General features: G+C 46.0%; 1 protein-coding gene across 1 annotated transcript in view; it reads left to right on the top strand.

The window, feature by feature from the left end:
- Window positions 1–19154, top strand: part of LOC142585868 (uncharacterized) — a 54607-nt gene that overhangs the window by 34007 nt on the left and 1446 nt on the right. Inside the window, exons 11-15 of the mRNA XM_075696938.1 lie at window positions 1048–1145; window positions 7899–8006; window positions 10363–10411; window positions 15728–15834; window positions 15952–15990. Coding sequence (XP_075553053.1) covers window positions 1048–1145; window positions 7899–8006; window positions 10363–10411; window positions 15728–15834; window positions 15952–15990 — 401 coding nt within the window. The remainder of the gene's footprint in view (window positions 1–1047; window positions 1146–7898; window positions 8007–10362; window positions 10412–15727; window positions 15835–15951; window positions 15991–19154) is intronic.

The raw sequence follows: 19154 nt of genomic DNA, 5'->3' as shown, positions 1-19154 counted from the left end.
CACCAGGTTTCGACATTGTTTTGCTGATGTTCATCATGTCGTGCACATCACAGAAGCACAGCTGATTCCTCCGTCTCTGGGCATCTCAGACCCGCGACAAAGCAGGTCACTTGCGTACTCCTTGCACCCGCGGCTAGGCATTTCGACCGTTGGCGTCTCAGGCTCCATGACCAAGCAGATTGTATGCAGAACCTTTGGACCTGTGGCTGTAAGCATTTTGATAAACATTGGCGTTTCTGACTCCACGAACGAGCACATCGCACATATGTTCCTTGCGCTCGGGAACCAAGCATATCACACGTGGAATCCTCGGACCCGTGGCTAAGCCTTTTGAGCATCAGCACTTTTAACTTCGCAATGAAGTATATTGTGCTTGTACTCTTTGTAACTGCAGCTAAGCATTACAAGCATCGGTGCCTCGGACTCCGTGACCGAGAACATTTTGTGCCGACTTTTGAGTCTGGCTTTTATTTTATTTATTACTTTATTGGTCATAGTCCTTGAGCTACAGTAGACTGGCAGTGCATAGATGAAATGGTTTTTTTGGGTCTTTTTGATGTTGCAGACATATATTTTTCGTCTGTTTCATTCAAATGAGCAATGATTGTATTACAGATAATGTTCTCGAGCTGCTTGCAATGACACTGCATGGCGACATTGTGGAAGCGAGAGCAGGCAATTGTTCACTGCTTTTGACACAAAATTTCAAATTCCCTGCTTCATGCAGTGCAGTAATATTCTGCTCACATGTTCACAGGCGGCTTGTTGACAAATCAACAATGTTTTACTATGTCCAAAGAGTGTTTCAGGGCCTATTTAAATATGTTGCGATGACCTTTGCCTAGAATGTCATCGCTGGCAAACACACTGACAATAAGATATTCCGAGATTTTCTCGATTATGGAAGCTCACCTTAGGTGACATGTGCAAAAACTGCTACTGCACCAATCACACTGTAAGGAGGCCACCTTGATGTTTAGTGTACTGAGGCTCTTGGCTTTTAAAGTGCTGCAGTCTATAATTTCCATTGTGTTCTTCCATGTGCAGAAGCCTCAACGGCACCTTCTGGGGCACCTGCTGTCAAGAAGTTGTTCTCGTGTGACATCTGTAAAATCAGATTGAATTCTGAATTTCAAATGAATGAGGTAAGCTGGCAGCTGTCAACTTTTGTTGGTACGGTTTAGTAGCTACTCTCTACTCACTGTCACTCAACTCAGGCTATAGTGTTTCCTACAGAAATTATTGTGGTTCAGCCAGCATCTGAATGATCAGTCAATGACCTATTTTCTGGGCATGCCTGGTAATTCGGACACCTTCGCAGTACCACCACGTATACTGTAGAGCCAATGTATAAGGACATCTGAAATTTCAGGCGCTGTAACCCGCCGCAGTTGATTTTTCGAACTTCTTGCTATGACTGGTACATTTGAAACTGCATTACACACACACACGTGCGCATGCACACACGCACACACACACAGTCAACAACAGATTTTTGGACGCCTTTGCTGCATCGCCACCTGCCCCATAGGATCAGTGTATAAAAACGTCTGAAATTTCGGGCTCAAGAACCCTTCGCTGTCCTATTTTCGGGGCTTTTTGCCGTGATCGCAGGTCTGAAACGGCATTAATCGAAGCCGCCACCGTCTCCATTTTGATTATCTCACCGCCTCGAACCAGCGCTCTCGCACACAGGTCCGCTGGACACCGTAGCCACCACCACCGCCAAGCATGCATGATCACCGCGGCAATGCTAGGTCTAGCTGCTTCAACGTTCGTTACCAAGCTTCTTGCTGTTCGGTGCCGTGTTTTCATTAAAACAATTCGCCGCTGTTAGCAGTGGCGCCAGGACCGACTTCACACACGTTCACCTGAATGCAACACGGAAGCGAGAAGCGTTCAAACATGAATGTTATCAGCCACTGACCTTGCTTTGTTGGCAGTGAAGTGCATGTTTATTGAACATTGGAAACTTCACCAGTCAACTTTTTGCTAGTGAGAAAAGTAGCCTTGTGATCGCTGTGGTATACTGCAAGGATTTCGGTCATCTCGATGTCACACATGTCGTTTGCAAATGTCAAATCTATACATGTATGTCTTATAGTAGCGGGTACGTTTACCTGAGTGTAACACCGAATTGAGAAGCATTCAAACATGAATGTAATCAGCCACTGTCGCCCACATTAAACTTTTGTAGCCTGTGCTTTACGGCCGTATGAGCCATTGCATTTTTTGCTTGCTTATGGGGGTATGAGCCATTGGATATTTGCAAACAGACACAGATGTTTAGGCTAGATAATATAGAAGCTTCGCTTGTAAAACAAACAAACTTTGAATGTCATGTCCGAGCAGCGTGTGGCACACAACACTGTGCGCTGGCTAAGTCCACAGCTGGGGCGGTATTCTCAAGCAACCTCCATGAATTTTGAAGATAGCTTGTCTTGCGAGATTTATCAAACCCGTTGAAGTATACGGCCAACAGAGCTTGGAACAGTGACAGAAACGCGCACACATTCCATTTGGCTATTGAAGGTGAAACTATCTGATCCACCGCTTTCTCGTGGCCCTGCAGCTCTGCTGTGTGAGCGTGCCAGCTTGGCATGGCTAGCTCGTGCCGGTTTCACGCAATCGCGGAGGTCGCACTTAGCTGCGTAAGCACAGCACGGTGCACCGCAGTGTGAGCAAGAAGTGGAGGCACTGGCTTTTAGCACACCGCACACAAGCATCATCATCGATATGGGGCGTGGTGCACCTAGGCGTGTGTAGCCTCTGAGATTGTGCTCTCGGAGACTGCGCCTAGCTTTGACAACTATGTATAGATTCCGCAGCGAGGGAAAGGTGTGATGAGATAAGAAAGAAGTGCTACTTGTGCATGACAATGAGAAAGACTAGTGTTGCTTGACGGCATATTCGATGCTGGAATTCTGAACAAATATGGAACCCAGTGGAAAGTGATGTGCTGTTTGTGCAATAGTTGGTATTTCTTATTTAAGAGACTAATCTAGTTCGTTATATGCATTGGAAGAACAATTTTGCTTTGTTAAAACAAGGTTTTGATGCATAGATCTCTATGGGAATTTCAACGGGAATTACATTTACTTCGTTATATTCATTATTTCATTATATCCTGTCTCATTATAACAATGTTCATATGTAATGAGAGTTCTAAACAGAGAGTATTAGAACGTTCATTTCACAAAACCTTTTCTACATTTGAAAAAAATATTTGGAGAAGTTTTCTTGTTGCAAGTGCCATTACATACTACTTTGTATAGTGCACTAATAAATTTTAGTGCAGTAACACTGCAATGTGGTACAGATAGCTTTTAGGTCATGCAATCTTAGCATCTGCGAGAGACAGCTACAGCTTGGCCTAAACAAACTCTCGAAGTGGTCAGAAAAAAATGATTTTAAATTTAACCCTCAAAAAAGCACATGTGTTCTCTTCTCAAACAAGAGAGGCATGTCACTGGAACCCGCCATTGACCTTAACGGAGAACGACTATCGGTCAGCCTTGAACATAAATTTTAGGTATTATTTTGGACACAAAACTTAATTTCATTCCCCACTTGAAATATCTTAAGGGGGAAGGCTACCCTGGAGACCGAACTTTCTCATTTTTAAACATATCCAGATGAAACTTTCAGGATACGTTCACACCACCGAACTATGAGCAGTTTCATGAAGATATGTTTATTAGTTCCAGAGTTATTGAGGTCTAACTAGGTGATTCATGTATATGCCTGAGGAAGAGCCTGGAGAAATGCCAGGACAACGTAGGAAGCTGAAATTCACTGTGTTGATTCCTTAATAGATATCCCAGGGGGCTAAAGAGCCCTTTTCTTTAATTTCCCCTCCAAAAAAATTTAAGACAACTTTGAATTTGATGTAGCCAGTAATGACCACATTCATCAAAAATTAATTGCTTATTATAAATTAACTGCACCAGCTTTCAAAAGAAGAAGCCTGTTACCCCCTGGCAAAGTCATTCAGGAACAGAATAAAAAAAACTGCATACAAATCTGAAGAGCGGTTCTTGAGATATCGCCTTCCCCAGCACCACTACTAGCAAAAAAATCCATTCCGAGAAAACAGGCCTTAAAGTTGAACACAGGTGTTTTTTTATTAGAAAGCTCCTGCGAAGCATCTAATTAGCTCTTGCGGCTCCAGGCACACTCAGTGTGTCGGATTTTCGACTGGCGACGGCCGAAAGCACAGTTCCGCCGCTGAAAAGCGTCTACGCAGTCGGCACTCGCTGCGGGAGATCGGAATTTCGATGCTCGTACAAGACGCATATCGCGCTCCCGTGCACCGAACATCTGCACTGTCTTGGGCTTTGCCGGTGTTGCATGCAGTGAAGAACTAGAGAGAAAAGAAAGCTGAGCAAATAATCTAAAAGATAGCGCAAGGCGATGAGCTGCGCGCAAGCTCATGTTGAGGCGGACGGAGGGGACGGAGCAAGGGGCAACAACGACGTGAGCGCGGCATCAAAGGGAGCAGCCGCCGCCGCCCGCGCAGCAGCCAATGGCAGGCGCGCTTTAGCCCGCGAGATTTGAACGCGCTGCTCCGGCCAATCAGCGCTCCGGATCACATCGCGGGAAAATGCCAATAGCGGCTCAACCGCGCTGACGATACCATTTTGCAAGGCGGCAAAATAGAGACAAAGAATCCACGGTCAAAACGACACCAAGATGGCGCGGGCAGGCCGCATGGGCCGGGAATGGCGCTCGCGCGAAATTTGACTTCATTTCGGCATTTGCGCGCATTTCTTGGGCCACGGTGGCCTCAAAAGTAGCATTATTTTTGGTACTTTACGGTTGAATTAGGTGCTGATAATTACGGAACAGGTAGTTTATGAGACATACAACCCAAAAATATGGTTTTATCAAAAATTGACTTTTTCGCGATTTTTCGATTTTCGAGAGCCGCGTCCCCCCTTAAGGCGAAGTGCCGGAAGACTATAAACCAGCTGAAGCTACTTTCTCAAACAAACTGGGGTAGTGACGGGAGGTGTTTGCTTAGCCTGTATAAGAGCCTTGTACGATCACGCCTCGACTACGGAACTGTGGTGCACCAATCCGCATCGGACAGTGCTCTCAAAATTCTCGACCCAGTCCACAATCTAGGTATACGGCTGGCAACAGGTGCATTTAGGACAAGTCCTGTGGAAAGTCTGTATGTCGAAGCGAACGAATGGTCCTTACACCTCCGCAGAACATATCTAAGCTTCTGCTACTTTTTAAAATGTAAATCGAATAACGAACATTTGTGTTACTTAACTGTACTTGACTTGTCTTCTGCAAGACTTCACCATAACCACCCATCTCTTCAAGCTCCTCTGTCTGTGCGCTTAGAACAGCTGGCTAATGAAAGCGGTATTCAACATCGAGAAACAGTCCTAATGTCGCCCACTAACCTTGCGCCACCTTGGGAATAGCAGACTATCCAGTGTGATATGTCTTTAGTCGCAATAACAAAACATGCGCCTCAGGAGCACATACATTCACACTTTCTCGAACTCCAGGCGAAGTACTCCTGCGCGGGTTTTTATACAGACGCTTCAAAGTCTACTTATGGTGTAGCTTATGCAGCGCTCGGACCTTAATTTTCAACGTCCGGTGCATTAAATCCAAACGCCAGCATTTTCACAGCGGAGGCATACGCGATCCTCTCTGCTGTGAAACATATAAAACAAACAGGTATAAAGGTGTCATATTCACAGATTCATTAAGTGTTGTTAGTTGCATATCAAGTCTACGAAAACACAAAAACTTTATCCTTAGTAAAGTCTACAACCTTCTATGCTCAGCATACATGTCGAACCAAATGATTGTTCTTTGTTGGGTGCCTGGCCATAGAGGCTAGAGGGCAATGTAGCTGCTGACGAAAGGGCTACGTCCGTACCTTTTTGTGATGCAAACATTAATATACCTGTACCCTACACAGACCTTAAGCCATTTTTACAGTATAAACTACAGAAATATTGGCAACGGCAATGGGACAATCAGGTATCCAACAAACTGCACCTAATCAAACCAAAAATAGGGAACTGGATCTCTGAGAAAACAAGACACCAGGAAGTACTGTTCTGTAGATTAAGAATTGGGCACAGCTATAGCACTCACTCGTATATTCTAACTGGAACTAACCCTCCGACATGCACTAGGTGTGGAAGTAGACTTACAGTCCTTCATGTTCTCATTCAGTGCCCATTATTAGAAGAGGAGAGAAAAAAAGTTCTTCCCTTCTTTATTCCGTCATAATATGCCTTTGCACCCAGTCTTCTTTTTAGGCAATGACCCTCTATTTAATTTTAAATCAGCACTCAAGTTCTTAGAAGAAACGAATACCATAGAAATCATTTGGCCAGGCTATTTGTAGCATAGCCTCTGCTTAGAGGCTGTAGCTGCAATGAAATCAATTACAGAGCTCATGCCTCGCAGCCCTTGTGCTGAAGGGCTCTGCAGAGGCACTGGTGCTGCTATAAATTAGCACGTTTTAGTATCTAATCCTTCACAACGTACTTTTACAACCATAGGACTCACTTTTCATTGACATTATTTTAATAGATACATATTTTACACCATTTACAACAAATATTTTAGGCCAATATACAGCCACTCGATTTCCGCCATATTCAACGATACTCATTGCCATTCATCACCAAGTGTCATGGCGCTATTTGGCCATTTCTGGCTCTTGCGCCAGGAAATGATATCCATCAATCAATGCCGCAATGTGGGACTCTTTTTGTATATTGTATACTGCATTTTGTTTCTTACCATCCTTTGTCATTTTGGATGCTTAAACAGTTTCTGTATAACAGTTTGCTATCATGTAGAAATTATATTGTGCAATTGCTGGATATTATTTTAATTATTTGCTGTTTGCTTTTAGCGTAAGCAGTGGCACTTCATGACTAAGTTACATTTCGATTTTTGTACAAATTTCGCTTGTGTATGTATATTGTTCTTGTGCTGTTATTGTTTATATATATTGTCGTGTGGTGGTGACGTTGAAGAGCACAATAGCAATACTGTGAAAGACAAAACTAACTTTTATTGGGCGAACCTGTGCCCACAAAAACAGGCTACACTTATAGCACAACGATAGCGGCGAACACGGTTGGCGATCGTCGAAAATCTGATCAGTGGGTCAAGCGCGTCGGCTTTTATACAACAGTCGTCGAATGTTCCAGACTAATCGTTCGGACCCGCGTGCCTTCCACAAAGTTCTACACCATTCGCGTCAGGCGATGAAATCAGATAACACAAGGTTCGGCGACAACAGACAGCGGATAGAAGCATCGATAACTTTCCAGAAACTTCAGATACATGCAGGCACGTCCCGCGCTGTGCGATAACATTTGTTAGGCGGCGAAATGTGGTCGCCCGATAAAGATAAGTACACGTGTCAATATGTCTAAATACTTTTTACATATATTGTACTGCTCTAGACATTGTAAAGGGGGATGAGGCCCTGTCTGACAAAAAAATATATACTATGTATATACAAGTCCAGCACTCATCCCATCTCTCTCCTTGTTTTGGGTATGCGTTCCTTTACTGGGGAAAAGTTAGTGACCAAGATGAATACATAGGGCAGTAGACACAAATGACAAACATAGGCACTATGCCTGGGTGCACATACGTACGTACGTACATACACACATACGTACGTACGTACGTACATACATACATACATACAAACATACAAACATACATACATACCTGTGCTTTTGGTGTCGTACTGGAACACTGATTTTTTAAAAGAAAAGTGCCAACTATTCCGAAAGCAAGTCCTTATCAATTGGCTGACTTTTTTTCTATGCTGTTTTCTGTACCGTTGGTGCAGCATGTGGCTGAAAGCTGTGTTCTCTTGTCACTTTTTTTTGCAGCATGTGAAAGGCCGGGTGCACAAGGATCGGCTTGCCGAGGTGAAAGGGGGACCAGGAGCTGGTGTCAACAAGCCCAGAGGCCCACAGCTGAAAACTGGGCCACAGCAGGTAGTCACCTAGCAGCAGTGAAAAATCTGTGGTTAGGCTGTTCTGTACTGAACCTCAGTGCCTTGGATTACTGCCTGTTTCAATCTGTTAAACTTCAATCTCTAACAGTACGTTCGGTGAATAATACAAGAACTTGAAAGTTTGCCATAATACACAAAACATTCATTACGGTCCTTCAAAGTAGTCTCCATCAATCGCAGTGCAGGTCTGACAATCAATTTTACGAGACTTGAAAACTGTGAGCAAAGCCCTCCTTTTGGGACCGTGTTCAAGTTCGTCACGTTGTCTTGAATGGCAGAAAACTTCCTTGAGTGTGCACTTCAGTTGTGCAAACAAAAAATAATCCGGAACAGTGAGAACAGGCGAGTATGGCAGATGCTCAGGCCCCACAACCCCTGGTTAGAGTGCCCAAGTAAATACAGTTTACCATCATTGATTAGGCATGCTGTCAATTGAGAATCTCTTGCCTTGTATCAGCAGCTGTACTGCCCTTGATAGCCCTTGCTCGGTTTGCCTCATAAGCAACATGCCCATTGCAAGCTGTTGCCAGAGTAGGCATGACTACCTTATTCACCGTATTTTATAGGCAAACGTGTCATCGGTAGTGAGACTGTGGCTTTGCAAGCCTTGCATAGTCTTTGCCACTTGCAGCCCATATGTTGTCACCTGACTCTCGTTACAACGGACCCTGGTAATCTGACAAAAGATGTCCGTTTTATCTGAAGTCTGTAATATCCGAAACGTCTCACTTGCGAAACTTTCATTGCGATGTCTAACAACTTTATTGCCAAGAGTGAGTGACGAACATCCAGAGTGAAAAACAAAAAAGTAGCAGTTTCACCTGAAAGGCGAAGCATCGATTGCGATAGCAAATTGAGCAAGATAAGCGCAGCGGCAGCAGCGAGCGAATTGACCTTTATGCTGTCTCTCACTTCAACACAAACTAAATGTTGAAAGCACAGCGCATACGAAGCTACTGGCACTGGGCACACTTTGTCCACATTGCAGATCGCTTTCATGATACGGCAGCCATGCCGTAAACAGTAGCCGCTAGTGTAAAACTGCCCCCCCCCCCCCCCCCCCCGTGCCTTGCGCGCAAAAGATGCTGCTGCGTTTCCGCCCCACCTTCCTCCCTCGCGCATGCGATATTGAGCCACGGTTGTCGGCTGAACCTCGCAAGTCAGTTGTCAGCCCGTGTCACCACGGCAAAAGTATGTTTTATATGCCCGATTTTGACAAAAATGGATGCTAATTTCGTCCGCTGTAGCCGATAGTCCGTTGTAGCACGGTCCCTGAAAAGCAAACTTTGTTGCAATAATAAAATAGGTAGAACAAACTAAGGTCCACTATATCCAAAAGTCTGTTGTACACGGGTCCATCGTAACAAGCATAGACTGTAATAGGCCTCAAAGCATGTTTTAAGTGCTAAAAATTTACATAATGTTGTAACGTTGTTAAGACTTAAAAACTATGTTCCTCGTTAGTATAGGCAGACAAATGCAAGTTTTCAACAATTACAAAGAAAGCCTTCATTTACTAGAATTGGAAGAATGGAATGTATGAGCTCAGCCACTCTAGGAGTAGGAGTGGTCCAACTCTCGTCATTCCGAGGAATTAAGAGGAATTACAGGGGATTTCCACTTCCCGGAATGGAGTGGAGGGCCCCACTCCACAACTATGGTTTGAATTATCATGAGTCTTCTGTGTGTTACTTTCATGCTTTCAATCTAGAATTTAAAAAAAGTTAATTTGTTACTTGTATGCTGAGCACAGGTACATCAAAAAAGGTTTTTTTTTTTTTTTTTTTTGCAGATAATGCAATTTCCTCTCTTCGGGTGGAATGCTTGAACAGGCAGAAATCACTTGCATAACGAATTGTAGTGCTCACTTGGCAAATAACAATTTTCTAGTCATTATCTTCCTTTAGGACACATGTAGCAATAACATAATCAAAACCGGGCAGCAATGAAGTTATGTCACACACGGCTAGCACTGCTTCGGATGTTCATCCCTGAAATTAACCACAAATAAATTCGACTTCCACATTATGTTCGTGAAACGCTTCTCACACGCAGAGTGGCGCAAAAGTAATTGGAATGCCAGTAGTTTGCCGTAGTTGCGAGAATTCTTTTTTTTTCTGTGTACACTTAGAGAACATACCTAAGAACAGCATTTGAGTAGGGCGAGTGACCTGTTGGCATGTGTTTTCATTTCCTACCTCAGTGCATGATGCCTTGACAATTCGCATGTGGACATTGTCATGCCTCTGGTCGTTGTTTATGTATGCTGTTTTTTATTACAGAATTGCTGAAGAAAATCTGATTTTCTGTCTCTCTTGTTTTCGTTTCTGTTTTAGGGCACTCAACTGGGCAACAAATCACAAAATGCTACAGGTGTAAAACAAGGTAAAGTAAAGCTGGTGTGGCAATACTAGTTCCATTGTTTGATGTGACAAGTTTCATCATTTTTAACGATTTGCACTGCTATTGCATGCAAGTGCAATATGTCAAGTACAAATGGTCAAGTTGGTTTTTTAAAATATCGAAGGCTTTCTGTTAGACATGAAAACAAAGTTCTACACAGTCATGTATCACAAATAGTGAAACGTGGTTCAGTCGACTCCCGTTAATACGAAGTTCACGGGGACCGCAAAAAACTTCGAATTAAACGAACTTCCTATTAAACACAAAACACAAAAAACAGCACTTTATTTGTGGCGAAATCGAGTATTTTCTCTAAGAAAAATAGCCGGTCATCTTGCTTTGCTTCTTCTTGCCGAATCGCGCTGCTGAAAGCAAGTTCTGCAGGCTGTAGATGTGGCGGAACGCTTCTTCCGCGTTACCTTCAGCGGCAAAGAAGCGCTCCGCAAGAGCAAGGCCCGCAGCTACATCGGCAGCCTTAGGTTGCGGCTCGCCTTCAACGTCATCATCGCTTTCCTGGGTCGCTTCCTGGGGCCGAATAATCTTTACAATTTCGCTATCCGTCAGCGCACCGCACGTTTCGACCGCCTTGTCTACGGCGACGTAATCTTCAAAATTGACGTCCTCGAGAGCATCACCAAAATCAGTGCCGTCAAGCTCGCTTGTTGACGCTTCCTCCGCTGAAATTTCAGAGGCATCCTCCGAAGAAGCTGCCACAAAACCGCAAGCCCTGAAGCAGTTTGCGATTGTTTCTTGCTTCACACGATCCCATGCTCGCGCCAACATGTAGATGGCACTAAGCAGGCTCACCTCGTACTTTGTGGAGCTATCCATACACAAAATCATGCGCTCGAGGAGGTGCCGCCTGCACAGGACTTTAACATTCTTGATGATGCCTTGGTCCATTGGCTGCAAAACAGCTGTTGTGTTTGCAGGCAAAAATGCGAGGCGTATTGCACTCAAGGCTGGCACATTCACGTGAGCACTGCAGTGATCGACAAGGAACAACACCTTGCGGTTCGAAGCAGCAAACTTGCGGTCCAATTTGCTTATCCAGCTCTTGAAGATTTCGGCCGTCATCCACGCTTTTTTGTTCGCCTCATAGTCCACAAGCAGCGTCTTCACGCCTTTAAAACATCTCGGCTTCGCGGCTTTCCCGATCACAAGTAACCGACATCATTCCGTGCCAGTCATGTTTGCCGCGATCAGCACCGACACTCTCTCCTTGCTGCGTTTGCCCCCAGCACAGTCGTCGTCCTTGAATGTCAGGGTCTTCTCTGGTAGAAGCCGATAGAAGAGTGCAGTCTCATCTGCATTGAAGATGTTTTCCGGTTTGTATTCGGCGAGATATTCACGCAGCTTTCCGTCCTTCCACGTGGCGCATGTTTCCTGGTTAACGGACGCTTTTTCACCACACATGCTCTTGAAAACCAGGTCATGACGATCTTTAAAGCGCGTCAGCCATCCATCTGACGGAACGAAGTCATCGATCCCCAACATTGCTGCAAGCGTTCGGGCTTTCATCGCAACGATGTCTCCGCTGAGAAAGTTTGTTGCTCCTGGCCTCCCTAATCCAAACCAGCAGAGCCTTCTCCAACTCTGGGTAAGCGCCGGTGCGCATTCGCTTCCGAGAAGTCTTGAACTTGTCGTTCTCAAATGCATCCATTATTGCGCGCTTGTTCTTGATGTAGTTAGAGAGCGTGTTCGGCTTGATCCCGTACTTCCGCGCTATGTCTTGTTTGGCGGCACCTCCCTTCTCAACTTCCTTCAAAACCTCGACTTTCGTTGCCAGGTCGAGCGTGCGATAAGAGCCACGGTTTGCCATGGCTATAAACTGCGCGACTAGGTACAGTCAATTCCGAATCACTCGTGGAACAACCTAGCCTACGAGCATACGCTGCGCACGCTGCAAGACTAATCTTGCACAATCTTGCCACTGCCAGTATGCAGCGCTGCGTGCACCTATGGCACCGGCGTGGCCTCCGCGATCAGCTCCGGCCACGCGCGGCAGCTGCGCGTGGCCTCCGGCGGGAGCCGCTTCGCCTCCCGCCGGAGTTGATCGCGGAGGCCACGGCAGCCGTAGCAATGAATAATCGCGCCGCTCCAAGAAGGATGGCGTTGCGGGCGGCTGCGGTGGCGATGACACCAACGCGGAGCACGGAACTGTTGCAACACTTGAAAAATTGCACATTCTACCAAAGAATGACGGTCACCTCGAGGATCCCGGCTGAAAATTAACTTCCAATTAAACAATATTACTGGATGAGGAGTTCGAATTATCGAGTGATTTCTTCTATAGGATTACAGTAGAACCCCGCTGTTACGTTCCTCACTGCTGCGTTTTCCCGGCTGCTACGTCGTTTTCATCCGGTCCCGGCATAGCTTCCATAGGATCCAATGTATAAGGAACCCCGCTGTTACGTCGTAGCTGTGAAAACGTTCCCGCATGATACGTCGCAACTTAGCCCCCCGAACCCGCCTGGGCTAAAGTAGGCAACGCGCTCCAACCGCCATTTTGGCTTTTGACGAGTTTTGGCCGGGCTTGGCTATGGAACTGGCTGCAAGAAGCCGCACGCCAGTTCGAGAGGCCGCCATCGAATTGGCGTGCGGCTTCTTGCAGCCAGCTCCATAGCCAAGCCCGGCCAAAACTCGCCAAAAGCCAAAATGGCGGTCACATACGACGACTACGTCGCCGTGGATGTTGTTGTCGGGACGTCAGAGTGTCAGAGCATCGCCGAGATCGATGGGATCTCGGTCGCGAGTGAAGTCGCAGACTGCGATGCACGAGCCGCATGATGCCGGGGAGTTGCCAAATCGTAGCTTTCGAAAAGCCGTTGCGGCTCTGGACCTCCTCCGCAGGTACGTCGCACCTCACAGCGACGCTGACAGCAATGCGGCCTTCCAGGCTATTGAGAAACGTGTGGTGATTTCTAGCGAGCGAAAGAAAGGGCAAGCCACAATTCTGGACTTTTTTTTAGGTCCTAAGCGCACTCTGTGGAAATAAATTGTCTATAGTTGAAGCTGCACTTTTTTTCATTCATTTTCGGAGCTTTCCTCACTGTTGCGTTTTCCCGGCTGTTACGTTTTTTTTTCCCGGTCCGGTGAAAAACGTATGAACGGGGTTCCACTGTACATGCAAAACTGACGGGACCAGCACTTCACTTCTAATTAACCGAAAATTGCAATTAAGCGGCTTCGAATTAACGGGAGTCGACTGTATATTTAAAGGGCCCTAAACCACTCAGAGCTTGAAAACTTGTTATGTAGTCGCAGCTTTGTACCAGTTCATAGTGAACATGTGTATGCAATCGTTTTTTTTAATGACGCTGTATTAGCAAAGGTATAGGCCTTTGATAAACGGCTACATGGCAGCAGTGGTTTCTCGCTCCTCTTTGTGAGTGTTCTCTCCTCCTTGACCGGTACTTTCACCAGCTCCACACCACACGCACATGTAGGGCAGGTAAAGCTATGCAACAGCACATCAGAACAGAGGGTGCTGCGTTGTCCACCCCTAATCGCCTTCCATGCGTTGCCAACTGAACGGAACCTTCACGGAAGGATCAGCGCCTCACAACGGGCGAGCCCCCATCATTTCTCAGAAAACACAGCTAGCTATTGTCATGTTGGAGATATCATCCCTCATTGACCAATCAGTCAACAGCTTTTACCCTGGAAGTTTAGGCTGTGTTGCATTAATTTAGCTTGGAGCTTTTTGTCTATACAGTCGAACCCACTTATAATGATACCGGTTTTAATAGTATATCAGTTATAACAAGAAGAAGCTGCTGCACCGTCAACTTTTGTATGTTTTCTATGGGGAAATAACCAGCTTACTACAATGTCCCCGTGCCGAATTATCGGTTATAACGATGAAGTCTGGCTGCTGGGTGTCCGTGCCGAAAGGTAATGGAATGCGAAATACTTGAAAAGAAAAAAAAAAAAGAAAAAGTGAAAGGCAAGCCGCTGCACAATCGCAATGTCGCTGCAACTGCTGCCGCGCACTTCTCTCCATGAGAGATGCACGCCAGCCTCGCGCGCACCTTTCCCGTCACCCTTCCACCCCTCCGCCATGCCACCCTCCGAAACACGTATCGTCCGCGCCAACTACACTGCCGGCACTGCTCCGAGATTGCTCGCTGGGCCATTTCTATGGCTGGGCCCTCACAGTTGATTCTTTATTCTATGGCTCTCATTCTGCGCAATTCTGCTAACGGATTAATTCACTCATGCTTGCCTTTGTTCATTGTGTCGAAGTCGTTTCTCAGCCTCGTTTGACTTGCCACCGAAACGGAAGATGGCTGATCTGCCCGCTGATCATCGGCAATGCACGACATTGCCGGTGAAAAGAAAGCGCATTGCTATAGATTGGAAACTATGTGCTTCTAACCGATGAGGCGATCGTCGCGAACATGCTTGCATCGGATAGCGACAGTGACAGCCGCGACGGCACTGCTGACATGGTAGGGCAGGCTGCCTCAACATTCTCCCCGCGGGAAGTTCTGTAGATGAGGCAGTCCCTCATGGGCTTGTTCTCACGAGGGACTGTCTGCTTCCCTATGTGGAGCACCTGGATGCCTTGGAGAAGGATGTCTGCAAGCTTCGCATAAGGCAAGCAAGGCTGACGAACATGCGGCTTTCTTGTACAAGCCAGTGGGAAGTATGTGACAAGAGGCTTGTGATGATCACATCCCAGCGTTTCTTCTGGATTTCTCAAGCTGAGATGCTGCTGCAGCAACCTTCCCGCATTTTTTAAAAGGTGTCTTTTGGGGCCCCCAATGCGATGCCTCGGCGGAGCTCATATGTCACTTGCCACCCATGACTCCTCTTTGCAATTATAGCATTGCCATTCTTGAACGCTGACAGCTGCGGCTTTTTAACAACACGCGATCAAAGCATGCAAAAAGCAGAGTTAAACAGTTAGAGTCAATACAATCAGAAGCCGTATGGAGGAAGGTGGTGGGGAGGAGAACTGGCCTCCCAGCCATTATGATTTTCTCGAAACAGCTACGCCACCCGCCATCTTATTTTTTTTCCATGCAACTCGGTAATAACTATGGAATTTTTGTGGCATTTGAATATTGTTATAAGTCGTTTCAACTGTATGTGAGCTTAAACTGTTCCATCTAGTAAGCACATGGATGAACTGTGCACCAGATGAACTGCACACAAACACGACTTTAATAGAGTGGAGCAACATTGCAGCTTCTTTTCAGAGTTCTGTTTAAGCGGAATCTACTGCAATCTTACAAACTGCCCAAGGGAAACGACTTTATGCCCTTTCATTGTTCTCTCTTTACCCAGCTCAAAAAATAAAGGGCCAGCAGCAGCCAAAACCAGGTGTGGGGGGCGCTCCATTCTGGTGTAATGTCTGTCAACTCGCCATCAAGTCTGAATTTCAGTTCACCCAGGTATGAACTGTCAGTTTAATTAAGTACAGCCTTCTATGACTGCATTGATAAGGCAATACTCTAAATGTTGCTTCTTATTCCTCCCCCCCCCCCCCTCCAACCTCTTTATTTCTCTAGCATATGGGAAGTAACCGTCATCGTGAAAACTTGGCTCATGTAAGTACTTGTTCACTATACTACAAAATGCAACATTTTGGGCTTTTCCAGTTATTTGCATGTATTTTGAGTATGTGCTCTAAGCAATGCTGCTTTTGTTCTCATTAGCAGTGCACACATTGTATCTGAAATTAAAAGAAGAAAATTGGGGCCGCATATGCGTGCTTAAAACAGATAATCTGTTTTCTGTCAAATCATTGTGGGGAACAAAAAGGGAGGAAAAAACATACCATGTAAATCAGAATAAAGGTTGATACCGAATGTAGGTTTGTACCGATGCCTTGAGGTAAAAAAGGAAAAAGAGAGTACGCATTGCAGGTACAGTCAAACCTGGCTATATCGAACTTGCAAAAAAAAAAAAACGCCTATCAGTTTGATATAGGGCATAATTCGATGTAAGCCTGCTAAAGAATTGAACATCATAAATGCACATACCATTTATAAAATCACTTTATTGATGAAACTAGCTTAGTTTGCATGAAATAGGCTTGTATTTACTTCTGCTTGAGCAATTTTGCTGCCTGCGACGCATGCACTTCTCCACATTGTCTAAAGAGTCGGAGCAGCTGAGGCTGCAACTTTCCACATTTGCGCAGAAGCACCAAAATAGTGCGAGTGCACCAATCACCTCGGAGGATGCAGGCAAAGGACCATCGTTGCTTTCCTCATTGTGCCCAGTTTCACTTGTGCTCAGTATGATGTCGGCAACGTAGTCTTCGTTTTCGGGATGTCCCGTGGTCGTGACACCATCATCTGCACTCACAAACTCGTCGACTGTTGACTCGTCAATGGCTTCCGGAAATTCTGACAGCTCGCTCCAAATTTCAGCAATATTGGCAATGGCTTCATCGCACTCATCAGAATTTAGTCATCACCGGGCACGCGGAAGCCGGCACGTCTGAAGCAATTTCGGATAAACCACTTGTACACGGCCATGCGTACACGTTGGGCGCCATGGGCACCGGGTGGCGAGTTTATCCGTTTAGCCCTAATCTCACCTTTATTCTTCAAGATCATTCTGAGAGTGCGCCTCAGAATCTTGCACGCAGCGGGGTGATCTGTCTTCTCACCGCATTAGACTCGATTTATGTTTTCAAGCTTCACGGCAAAAAGCAAATTCTGCCACTTCATCACAGTAACACTGCGGGAGAAGGCCCACAAGGCGCAAACACAATGAAGCAGTGAGACAACTCGCACTTGCGCCATCTTGCACGACTATGTCACAAGCGCCTCCGATTGGCTGTCTGAACAAGTGCTGCGGGCGGGCCAGGATCATTTCTTGCAGGGGGGTGTCGACGGCTTGCCCAACGCAGTGCCGTCACGGTAGGGAGAGCGGTTGGATGGAGCCGCGCTCCCGGGTTTCCCCGCCACTATGAGGGTAATCTGGAAAAACTCAGGGAAAACATAGGGAATTTGTGCCTCTATCAGGGAAAATTAGCTGTGATTGTATTGAAGGGGTCGAAAGTCGCGGTAATGCTGGCTCGAGCAGCAGACAGGAATCGTTATGAATTGTCTTTGACGCCCTGTCGTTGGCTGGAGGAGTTGCCAGTGTATAGTCAACGACCGACTTTCCGGATGCCCGATAATTTGGACGGCTTCACGGCACGACCAGGTACTCCATAGAGTCAATATATCAGAACGTATCAAATTTCTGACGCAAGAAACGTTCCCCGTCCGATTTTCTGGACTTTTTGCCGTGACCGCAGGTCCGAAACGGCCTTAATCAAAGCCATTTTGATTACCTCGCCGCCTCGAATCGACGCCCTCGCACGCAGGTCCACTGGCAGCCAGCCACCACTGCGGCAACGCTAGACCTAGCTGCTTCTACGTTCGCTATTTACCTTCTTGCCATTGGGTGCCGTGTTTTTCTTTGAAAGAATTCGCTGCTGTCAGCAAAGCCACCGACTCCGCCTTTGTGGTCCTCACGATTGGCTTAGAAGCTTGGAAAGCACGGCGCGTTGCATAATGCCGGTTCCCGAAAGTCAGCTTCGCCTTTCTACAGGAATGTTACTTGGTGAAGCATGCTCAAAAGTATTGCAGTGAAGCATAAGCGTTGGATGGGGCTACTACCACGGGACACAGTATGTATTCCTTAATTATACATGCGTGCACCCGGTATCTCTTGACAGAACGACCACCGATATGCCTAATACATGTACCTACATGCCTTCAGAGCGTTTTAGAATGTGCCTGTGGCGGTTTGAGCCCTTAAGGGCAGTAAATGACATGCATTTATTTTTTCCAACTGGCCGATTTTTCGGACGTTTTCGCGACCCCTAGGGAGTTATAAAAATCGCACATGGACTGTGCAACTGACCAAGAAGATGCTTCAAATGGTCCGTGGGGTGAACGAGTGGCGGGAGGAGGACAAGAACAGAAACGACCTACGCATTGAGGAATGAACGGGAAAGGAAGCGTGCTGCCGCCGTTTTGAAGGAGCTTGAGCTCAAGAAACAGTGTTGGCTGATGCCGAGGTGCTGGTGTCCCTCATCAAAACTAAGATAAACTCTTTAAAGCAGTGAAACACAACACTGAGGCGTCATGCGCGGGCTGAGAGTATGTCGGGACAGTTGCGGTTGACTTACGAGCTGTAGAGAGAGCATCTCAATTATGAAAAAGTTCGGGCCTCATACGACTGCACTCACTATCAGGTAATAGAAATGGCTCATATTCGAAAATATTAGCTTCTGTATACATCTCCTTTTCATTCGTATTTAAGAACGTCCGACTCGATTTGCAATTTTTTTCGAAAACATTTTATTTGCTGCGCATTTTATTAACCTCTCCCTTCTATTCTCTTCTTGAATGACATAAACACTTCTCCTTAGCATTCAAATTGGATTAAATTGTTTTTTTCTTAAATCTTTATTTATATGTTTACTAGAGTGTGACAGCATCGGGCGATATGGTTTCAGCCCGTCTTGACATAAAACATAGTTCTGCATCACTCAGGGAATTTTGCGAAAGCACTCAGGGAAAACCTGGAAAACTCAGGGAATTTAGAAATGTCAACTTGGTAGACACCCTGATTCTATAACATCATTTTCGAATTTTATGGAATGGGTAAAGCTGAGCTGGGGGGGGGGGGGGGGGGGAACCTGTTAATTTTGCACCCTGAGACAGTAGCCAAGCACATTTGCCTAGTGTTTGCGAAATTTGTGCTT

The sequence above is a fragment of the Dermacentor variabilis genome, chromosome 6 (genome assembly GCF_050947875.1).
Source record: "Dermacentor variabilis isolate Ectoservices chromosome 6, ASM5094787v1, whole genome shotgun sequence".
NCBI classification, from domain to species: domain Eukaryota; kingdom Metazoa; phylum Arthropoda; class Arachnida; order Ixodida; family Ixodidae; genus Dermacentor; species Dermacentor variabilis.
This window is presented reverse-complemented; position numbering and strand designations above follow the sequence as displayed.